This window comes from Scleropages formosus, chromosome 6, assembly GCF_900964775.1.
Source record: "Scleropages formosus chromosome 6, fSclFor1.1, whole genome shotgun sequence".
NCBI lineage: Eukaryota > Metazoa > Chordata > Actinopteri > Osteoglossiformes > Osteoglossidae > Scleropages > Scleropages formosus.
The window spans coordinates 29,627,320-29,637,788 of NC_041811.1; the positions used below are offsets into that span (position 1 = coordinate 29,627,320).

General features: G+C 42.0%; 1 protein-coding gene across 1 annotated transcript; it reads right to left on the reverse strand.

The window, feature by feature from the left end:
* Positions 1–1,443: 1,443 nt before the first annotated feature.
* On the reverse strand, positions 1,444–8,405 carry ccdc17 (coiled-coil domain containing 17). Its single transcript, XM_029253128.1, has 13 exons — positions 8,144–8,405; positions 7,002–7,187; positions 5,563–5,692; positions 5,289–5,442; positions 5,007–5,135; positions 4,651–4,799; positions 4,430–4,570; positions 4,193–4,362; positions 3,905–3,990; positions 3,570–3,785; positions 2,295–2,517; positions 1,799–1,909; positions 1,444–1,642 (listed from the first exon to the last, which is right to left on the reverse strand). The coding sequence occupies exons 1-13, from the start codon at positions 8,252–8,254 to the stop codon at positions 1,496–1,498; spliced, it is 1,953 nt and encodes a 650-aa protein (XP_029108961.1). The 5' UTR covers positions 8,255–8,405; the 3' UTR covers positions 1,444–1,495.
* Between the last annotated feature and the right edge of the window lie 2,064 nt (positions 8,406–10,469).

Consider the following 10,469-nt stretch of genomic DNA (forward strand, 5'->3'; position numbering starts at 1 on the left):
TGACAAGTTAAGGTAGTCACTTCAGGGAAGCTGCAGATGAAGCAGTAATTATATTTCAGAATTATGACATTAATTCAGAAAACTTTTAAAGTAGGTGTTAGTTCCAAAGTGTTGATCGTGTTCCAAGTACTGAATATTTCAAAACCTTTTAGGATCTGATGCTTTCTAGAATGTTTTGGTACTTTCTAGAATGTTATGGTGCCCTCTAGAATCTTTCAGTGGCTGTAAAGTATCAAACTAAAACTAACAGTCTAGAATATATATCCACACACACACCATCTGAACCGCTTATTCCAAGCAGGGTCGCAGGGAGCCGGAGCCTAACCCGGCAACACACGGCGTAAGGCTGGAGGGGGAGGGGACACACCCAGGACAGGACGCTAGCCCGTCGCAAGGCACCCCAAGTGGGACTCGAACCCCAGACCCACCAGAGAGCAGGACCCAGTCCAACCCACTGTGCCACCGTGCCCCCCTCTGTCTAGAATATGTAATGGTATTTTTTTTTTTTTTAATCAGTAAACTTTACCTAATCATAATCAATGCAAAAATTGACATAACTAAGAATTTTTAAAACTTTTGTTGTGTGTGAGGAATTACATCTGACATAAACCCCATAAGAATGTAGAAGGTGCACTTCCTTGAAGGAGCTGCCTTTTACTTCAAAGGAAAATGCTTTATTATAGAACACAGATTTGCAGCCTTAATCCATTTGCTGTTTAAGACCTAGGAGGGACCACTAATATCTTGAGCAGAGAAATTGTACTGGTAAATCTGTTCATCTGTATAAATTAATTTGTTTAATTTAGTTTGTCACTGGTGGTGCAGTGGGTTGGACCAGGTTCTGCTTTCTGGTGGGTCTGGGGGTTTGAGTCCCACTGGGGGTGCCTTGCGGTGGACTGGTGTCCCGTCCTGGGTGTGTCTTCTCCCTCTCTGGCTTTATGCCCTGTGTTGCCGGGTAGGCTCCGGTTCCCTGCGACCCCATAGGGGACAAGCGGTTCAGAAAGTGTGTGTGTAGTTTGTCATTTCCATAAAAAGTGAAACAACAAAAAAGCTTAATATAAGCAATAAAATAATAATTATAATCAAATATAGAAGTGAAGAATCCACTGCTAGGAATATCCACAATGAAGAGTCAAATACCATGAATCTCAAAGCTTAACATGAATACATGTGTATATGTGTGCCCTTTATTTCAGTTTAAAATGCTTTCAAAATAAGGAAATTCGGATAAAGCACCTTCCGCTTGCATGCCTTCAAAATATCACAAATTTACTGTTAAGATTGAACATGGCTCATGCCAGATATGTTTCTTGATATTTACTGCAATTGCTTATTTGTCCTCTTTGACACAATAAAAAGTTATAATCTAAGAGGCAGATTCCATCAAATTCTTAATGGCTGAAACAGCATTATGGGCAATGGATTTTACTAAAAATGTGGACAGTTAAAGTTGAAGGTAAAAAATTAGGGTTTGGTTCCATGGGTCTGGCAGATGTCACTCCTGCTCCCTTGGTGCCCTAGAGGGAGCAGAATGGTCCACACTCTCAAAATATGCTGGAAACTGAGGGTTGGTATGTGGGATTTGGGAGAAGCGAGATGATTGAACAGAGTCCCCAGATGCCAGTTGATTCCTGATGGAGACCTGGATTAGCAGAAAGATAAACATTTGCAGATAGTCAACAGACTTATTTCTGGCTAAAGGTAGTTTCTGCTGAGTTACATAGTTATGTACGATGCTCAAAAATCTACCAACAAATTTTTTCAAGGAAAGCAGCTAAAGATGGCCCTGTCCACATACTGGGGGAGGGTACTTGTAGAGCCATGCGTTGCTGTGGCTGATGGGAATGGAGCTCTGAACCTCTGCATCCCGGGAATTCACAATCCTCAGGTACAGCTCAGCACTGTCCAACTATTGAGATAGATAAAGCATAGACATCCAAACCGATGCATGACATACATACACTACGTTAAAAACAGTATCCAGAAATGATAAAGCCCCCTTTTTGATAATCACAAATTATCAAAAGTACTTTGTGTACTGAAGTGTTCATTTAGACCAAAAGTTCTTAACATGGGGTCCAAGGACCCCTTCAGGGGTCTGGTTGAGTTTCAAGGGGTCTGTGAAGTGCAGACTTGCTTTGAAAATAACTGTCTAAATCACAGTTCAGTGCAATACGTTGACTGGAAGATTTTCTTTTGAATTTATGTACATTTTTTAGAAAGGGATTCTAGATTTCATTAGAGTCTTCAAGAGGTTAGACAATGGGGTGGTAAGATTTTAGCATGGCAACCACCTGAGGGACAGTGTTGAGTTCCCCCGTGGTCATGGAAGGTCTGATTGGAGGAGCACGAACTGGAACCTTCCACTTCCCAGTGATGACACGGTTGTGACTATCAAAGAGATCCAGCTTCACCCAACCTCTGGACACCAGATGTTTCACTTCCTCTCCAAATCGGTCATATCCTTCTGAGGCCTGTAGCTCGAGTACCAGGGAGACAGCAGGAGAAGGAAGGACCCTGTTGGGAGTGCATGGATGGGTATGGAGTTAAAAATTATTAATCATGAGCTAAATCAGTGCTTCTTGAGCCTTGTGTAAGTGCCTCTCATGTTTATTGACTTTTATGCTAAGAGACATTCTACTTTGAGTGTAACTATTGGAGCGATGAGGCAACATTTCTTTCAAGACCTGGGTGTCAAGGGATCCACTCCACTTGTCCTAGTTACAGCAACACTTACAACATATTCTTGTCAGCAGTAAAGACTTAATGCAAATTGGAATTTCCATTAATACTTATTGTATTTGGAAATACAAATTGTACAGAAAAGGGATTGGTATAAAACATGTTTAAAACAGAATAACCTGAGTGTGTAGTTAATTGCTGAGTGTATTAATCTGTTGCTTAGCTGATGCTTTTATCCAAAGTGAATTACAGTTTTTGACCTATTTACATAGCTGAGTAATTTTCTGGAGTAAATAAAGTGCATTTCTCCAGGGTAATTTAGCTGTAGCTGAGAGTAAGGCTTGAACTGGCAAGCTTCAGGTTAAAAGTCAGTGACCTTTCTTGCTACATCCGACCCTCGTCAGTAATTCTACCTGTTTATTCAGATCTTACAAAGTTAATCACTCCCAGCTTTTGAGAGATATTCCAGCAACCGTTGCCACAACTGAAGCATCTTTTCAAAGCTAAAACTCATTTAGTTAACTTTAAGAGGCATTATAGGACAGATGTGTCTGTCTGGTCATGAGAATTTTCCTTTTCAAAAAAGTCTTGTGTGCTAAATGCATAAAATTTGAAGTTTATTCAAACAGTTAATGAAAGACTGCAGAATGCAAGGCACAGGGTCTTCCTGAAGTGAGCGAATACTCCACAATTTTTCACTCCAATGACCAAGATGCTTTTTTTCCCAGTGGTTCTAGCTCAAGTATTTGAAACAGGTGAAAAACTGTCAACATAATTAACAGCTCAGCCAGGACAAAAGTCTGGATACATAAGGACTTGAGGACCAGGGCTGAGAACCTCTAATCTAGGCCAAGAACAGAAGGTCCTACTGGAAGGAGACTGCTCACCTGGGCACAGCCTGCTTTGTTGCAAAGGTGACCAAGTTCCCTCTTCTGTGCTTGGAAACACTTTGTGACCAGCTGGCTGGCTCACAGTAGACCATAGGGAGTGGTGTGGGGCTGCCCATCTCCTGTTCCCCAGTGTAGAGCCTCACCACAAGACGACAAACTCCATACAAAAGCGGGAGGCCCAGCAAGAAATCGTAGAACACCACAAAGCCTGCTCTGCATGACACACAATTGAATACATTGGCAAAGATAGTGATGCCAAATGTCAGTCACATCTCTCTTTGCATTATGAAATTGGCAACCTACACGAGAAGGTATGGTTACATGACACTCACACTGGATCATACGGTGCAGGTCCCAGATCATCTGACAACCTCATTAAATGCTTCCCAACAGTTGGAGTATGGAATCTAACATCCTCCTGAAAGAACAATGTACCATAACTTTACAGTTCTTGTACACAGTGGTACAACCACCTGCAATCTTCACAGTTTTTCTGAGGAATTATGTTCAACGTCCTATAGTGTCATTAAAGGTTTATGGAATTCTTAGACTCTTCATTAGAAAGACTACAATTTTTCCAAATGAACACAACCACATCTGGTTCACCCCAGAGACTCTACCAGTGGAGGAAGCATGGACAGAGGTGGGGGCACTATTTTTGCCTTCCTCTGCTGTCTTAAATGATTAATCTCCATTTCTTGCTGCAACAGTTCAAGGTCTGTTCTGAAGGGTTTCATCTTAGGCTCACTGGATTGACCTGAGCAGAAGAAATCGACAAAAAGAAAATGGACTGGTTAGGAGCCTCGAAACATTGATCATGTTGGTAAATAGCCTGGTCAGCACTACAGTTACCTCACCATTGTAGGTCAGCCTGGAGAGACGCGAATTCCTCCACTTCCCCAGCTGAATTTTCATGATCTCCTCCTCAAGTTGCCTGTTCTCCAACTCTGCAGCAAGAAGGTCCCTTTTCAGCCGGATCTTTCCTCTGTCCTTCCCACCTGCAGAAAGGAAACGGAAGAAGTTATGACATCCGGCATCGCATTGTGAGCTGAGGAAAGGAGAAGTATAAACTGACCACATTTACTTGTGTCCCTGTGATGATGGTTTGAACGATGTTGCTTGTCACGATGCATTTCCACCTCCAAGGCTTCAGTCAGCAAGTCCTCCAGCTGTGCCAGAATTAGGTGGTCATTTCCCCCTCTCTGCAGGTATGACAGCCGTAGGGCACTGTGGAACTCAAACAGAGGATATGATGGAACATAGGATAAGGAAAATGAAATATGGCACACCGAACAAAAACTACAAGCCACGTTAACAGCTTCCAGTGGAAGATGATCTTTACCAAAAACAGAAAGAATGGGATTTTTTTTTTTTTTTTTGCAATTTACTGAGGCACCAAGTCAGAATCAAGGCACCCGGAGCTGATGAACACACCTGATTTCTGAGGAGAGTGTCCCCTTTCCATTGAGCGGGATGTAGGTGTGTGAGGGCATCAATTCTTTCTCCTTCTTTTTCGCAGAATACTGATGGGAGTCACTATGTCTGCTTTGTGTGTTGTCCTTTCTGTGCAGCAAACAAATTAGAGTCATCCACAGAAACCCAAATGGTGTTACTTAACTATGTTGTATTTCACTACAGGAAAATGTGGAACTGGGAAAAAAAGAAGAAACTTACCAAAAAGTTTGTAACCCAATCACATACACGTTCAGAACTCACATGGATCCCATCTGTACACGCTGCAGCTGCTCCATGAGGGACTCCAGCAAGAGGGCGTTCCTCTGCTCCTGCGTCTGCAGCACAAGCAGCATCTCCTCAACCTTAGAGAAGCCCTTCGACTGGGCAGCCAGTTCCTGCAGTTGTAGGTCAATTTCTACAGGTATTGAGGAGGGCAGGAAGGAAGACAGAGAAGGTCTTCTCAAGAATCCTCAAACACAAAGAATGCTCCTCAGTCTTAATAAACTTAACATTGCTTAACCACCCTCCTGCTTACCTCTTCTTCGTTCTTCAAGCTGCCTGTTTTCAGTTTCCAAGTCCAGAATGTGTTTCTCATGAAGCTCGGCGAGGTTTCTCATCCTGCTCTCCTGGTCATGTGTCCTTGGGCCATTGGTCCTGTACCCAAGCTATTCAACAACCGAAAACCCTGTTTGGTTTAAACGATTTAACATGAAAGAGATTCCAAAACTCAAAACTGTCAAATCTGACAACCTACATAAATATATAAAAAGTAACATTAAAAAGTATACATTGTCCATGCATCCATTTTCATTTCCTGGTCAGGGTTGCGAGGACCCATAACCTATCACAGAATCACTGGGCGCAAGGTGGATGGAATACACCCAGGACAGGACACAAGTCTACTGCAGGGTATCCACACATACAACCATTATGGACAATGTAGCATCACCAGTCCACCTGAACTACATGTCTTTGCACTGGGGAGAAAACCCATACAGAAATGATGAAAATATACAAACTCCACACAAAACCAAATTCAAACCTATGCCTGAACATCTCGGGTGCTGTGAGGCAGCAGGACTACTAATTGTGCCACCGTGCAACATTGTTTCATTTATATACATTAAAAACATTAGTATGCATTAATAATATGCATTAAACACTAATATTTAACTTGTATATTAAAATCTCTTCTGTGTCCCTGTGTCTATAAAATCTGTGCCATATGGCGTGGCACAGTGGCACGGCAGGTAGCAGCTGTGTGTTAGTACTGGGCTTCAATCTGGCTCAGTCTGTGTGAAGATTGCATATTTCCCCATATTTTGTGTGGTGTGGGATTCCTCCATGTGCTCTGGTTCCCTCCCACAGTCCAAAGATGTGTTTCAAGCGCAATGATGCCCACAGTGTGTGAAAGAGTCTGTGGTGTCTTAAAAATCTCTGTTGTGAGAATAGGTGTAGTGTATCTAGCATTGTAAGGCACCTTTGACAAAGATGTCTGCCAAATAAATGTCAGTAAATTACTTTAGAGAAATGAATAAATATATTTAAATTTCAGTTATACACCGTTCTGAGTATTTCACTCTATGTGGTTAACAGCTTAAAATGTAGTGGTTAAGGACAAAGATTTGTAACCAGAGCGTTCGTTGTATAACCCCTTTTCACAGTTACTCCTGTTGTACCCTTGAGCAAGGTATTTACCCTGAATTGCTCCAGTGCATATACCGCGCTGTATAATTTTTTTGAAAATACTGTGATGTTTTGGGAAAAAAATGTGAGCTAAGGAACAAATTCATAACAAAGAATTAAAGAAGCTTTAGCTGCTGTTTGTTGCTGTGAATTTTCAGGTATGTCTTGTTAGAAACAAACCAACAATCAAACCTGATGTTATATCTTCAGTGTTTTCTTGGCCTGAATATTCACCATACTCCATACTTTGGTTAAAAGCAAATAAATAAAGTTATGAAGTCTGCTCACTGGTTTGCCATTTGGTTTCCTGACTTGAACCGGATTCAGGTCCAGGTTTGGTTCTGGGTCTTTGGACTTGTCCCGGGCTTTTGTCTCAGGACCCTGTATGTCCAGCATGACCTTCTTCTCCTGGCTTTCTTGCTGCTGCTGGCTCCTCTCCTGTTGCCTTGTCCTGTAGTCCCTGTTTCTCTCAATCTTAAGAAAAAACACTCAGCTGCTTACTGGGGCCCCCATGGGAACTGAACAAAAATTCCAGTCACATTTGCATACGGAGTAAGCATTAACATTCTAAATTAAGATGATTCTAAAATGATTCAGTCTAATGGTGATAGGGGAGAGTTACTATTAATAATCTTGATGGTTTCATAATGGCTAGTTTCTCACATCCTGGGCCTTCTGATGACTTAAGGCAATGCAAATTATGTGCAAAAGTCATAAATGATTTGCATACAATTTTGCAAAATACTCACGTTTTATACGGGACATAGTATTTGTCCCAAAATAATCAAAAAATAGCCTAGAGTCTCCAAATGTTTTAACTGCCATATTCAAAGCCCAATAATTTGTTCTCTTATTAGTTTGCCTAGTAAAATTATTTGACCCAGTTTTAATCATGCCTTTTCCGATCTTCATCCTTATTGGTTTATTTCTTCACGAATATTGTATAACAAAAATCAAACTTTCAATGTCTAGTCCTGTTATGAACGAATTATTTTGTAACATAAAAATATACTGACTTATAAATTATATAAGAGACTAGACTATAGGCCTAAACATCTAACAGAATAAAACACTTAATGCAAGAGAAAGCAATAATGTAATTAATATATTGGTTATAATTAAAAACAAAAATAAATTTTATTTATAATGTTCATTTCCTAGTCGAAATCCCTAGAATGTGCGACATATACAGTCACTTCACATGAGGAAAACATAAGTTTTGTTTATTATTGGAGTGGAGTTGTATAAACGCATGGCAAAACGTTTTATATGATCATATTATCTGACAAAGCTGGGGGCAGTCTATTAGTTATAATAATGCAGTTACCCCTGAATAAACACAGTAATCATCCCTCCACAGGTTGAACCTTATTTATTTATGCGTAAGAAATTATAAGTTGTCTGCAAGCCAAAGGTGAAGTTACCGATACCAGGTGTGTTTTCCCAAAGTCTCCTCCAATGCAGAACTTCTCTTTATGTTTCTCCAGGAGAGACGAAGAGTCGAACCTCATTTTGCATTTAGCACATCGGAGTAAATCCATAATAATCCGTTCAGTCAGGAACACGCGCGACGAATAACTTCTCAGCCCTCGTTCGAACCGAACAGCGAGCGTCTTCTAGGCGGAAGCCTGTCGATGGACGGAGAGCGGCTGCAGCCGAATTCAAACGGGCTTTTAGGATCAACGATCAATGGATGTTTTCTCCGGCTCCAGCGTGCGCTTGACAACGCCACACAAACCCGCAGGGTGGCTGGAAACGGGGGCGTCGCTCTCCACCACTCCCGTCCTGTGGCGCCACCTTTTCGCACAGCGACAGATCGCTATTGCATAGGCGGCTCCGCTATACGACGCGCGTTTCGCCTGCAGACGCACTTTTCGCTCCAAGTTAGCATCGCGAAGCGGAGACCATGTATAGCCTACGTGTAGATGTACGTGTAGATGAGAGATAAACTGTTACTTTGATCGCGATGTCCATGAGCGATTAATAATAATAAGACATTGTGATTGTCTGAAACCGCTTGTCCAGAGCGGGGTCGCGGAGAACCGGGGCATAACCCGGCAACGCAGCAGGGCGCAAGGCTGGAGAGGTAGGGTACACACCCCGGGCAGGACGCCAATCCATCGCAGGGCACCCCAAGCAGGGCTCGAACCCCAGACCCACCAGAGAGCAGAACCCGGGCGCCCCTTAATAATAATAATACACACACACACACACACATATTCTCAGAACCGCTTGTCCCATACGGGGTCACGGGGAACCGGAGCCTACCCAGCAATACAGGGCGTAAGGCCAGAGGGGGGAGGGGACACACCCAGGACGGGACGCCAGTTCGTCGCAAGGCACCCTAAGCGGGACTCGAACCCCAGACCCACCGGAGAGCAGGACTGTGGTCCAACCCACTGCACCACCGCACCCCCCCTAATAATAATAATAATAATAATAATAATAATAATAATAATAATAATAAATAATAGTAATAATAATAATATGAGCGATTCGGGACAGTTTGAACTGGAAACGATCAGTTCAGCGGCTTAGTTTAGGGTGTTACTACTTATTCTCTCAATTTTCCCGCGCTCCAATAAGGCAAACCGATTTTTCTTAAGTTTCGCCTTTACACTCTCGTACAGCTGTCACCTTCGTAACTTCATCATTTCAGGGAAGGCAGCCACCAGAACTCGCAACCTTTGTGACCGAAAGTTTGTGAAACTTCAGACAAATCGGTTTGACGAGCGAACATTAGACAAATCGGCTTGTTAACCATAGCGCCATCTGCCGGTTAGGGTTGGGACTGCTGCTCCTGGGAAACGGGACACTCCACGTTATCAGTTTAAACGTTCAGATCCTACAAAATGAGCCCCGAATCCTCCAGTTACGCCTTTTTCACACTATGTATTAATGAAGTGATATCAGGCGTTTCAGTGAAATCATAACAACTGCGTCATTGTTTTAACACAGAAAGGCTTGAAACTTCTATTTTTTTGTTTTGCTTGTATTCCCTGCAGAACACATACATGGCATCGCAGAATCTAGAAATGTAATAGCATTTACTACCCCAGATTTTGGCTTTCCTGTTCTGCATCCTGGCAGTGAACTATCTTGCTGTGGTTTATACTTTAATTTGATTTCCCCCTGTAAAAACAGTATACGGATTACCCAAGTGATTCATTTTCTTCGGCTAGAAAAAAATAAAGTTTTATGTATTTTATATCTCATAAGAACTCGGATCACCTTCTTCGACTGTGGACTTACTGGACAATGTTACTGGGCCGCAATTTATTGTCCTTGTTTTATATATGACAATGTATTCGTAATCCCCGAATTGCTGCTTTATGTTGCTGCGACCAATTCGTGTTGCTGATGTTGCCTAAATTACTAAAATCCAGAGCGAAACCGTTATTTTCTGTCATATTTAATATTGTCATAAATTTAAGATTAATTTACGACAGACAGATTTCATTTTGTGTAGCAATAAATAACACTTTACGAAACATCCAAACCGCACATTTTAACAGTGCAGTTAAAGGGTTGGATGAATGTTATTTGCATTTTATGAAGTGGGGAGTGAACCTAAACTTGAACATCTTCCAGCAGAACAAGACACAGCGTGCGCGAGAAATAAAAAGCTGTGTTGACACATCTAAAAAGCTGTTCGCTTATCAACGGAAGGTGTACAAAAGCGCCGGTACATCAAAGCAGTGAACTGGGTGCTTCGGCGAAGCTGTTACTGTCACGTGCTCGTTATTCTGTCTTTCA

What these genes read in the sequence shown, in the direction of transcription:
- ccdc17 (XM_029253128.1), bottom strand. Translation starts at nt 8,254, where the DNA reads ATGGATTTACTCCGATGTGCTAAATGCAAAATGAGGTTCGACTCTTCG. An exon ending in ACACTCTCCTCAGAAATCAG is followed by an intron (nt 4,800 to 5,006) that starts GTGTGTTCATCA and finishes TGAGTTCCACAG; the next exon opens with TGCCCTACGGCTGTCATACC. An exon ending in AACTCAACACTGTCCCTCAG is followed by an intron (nt 1,910 to 2,294) that starts GTGGTTGCCATG and finishes CTATCTCAATAG; the next exon opens with TTGGACAGTGCTGAGCTGTA.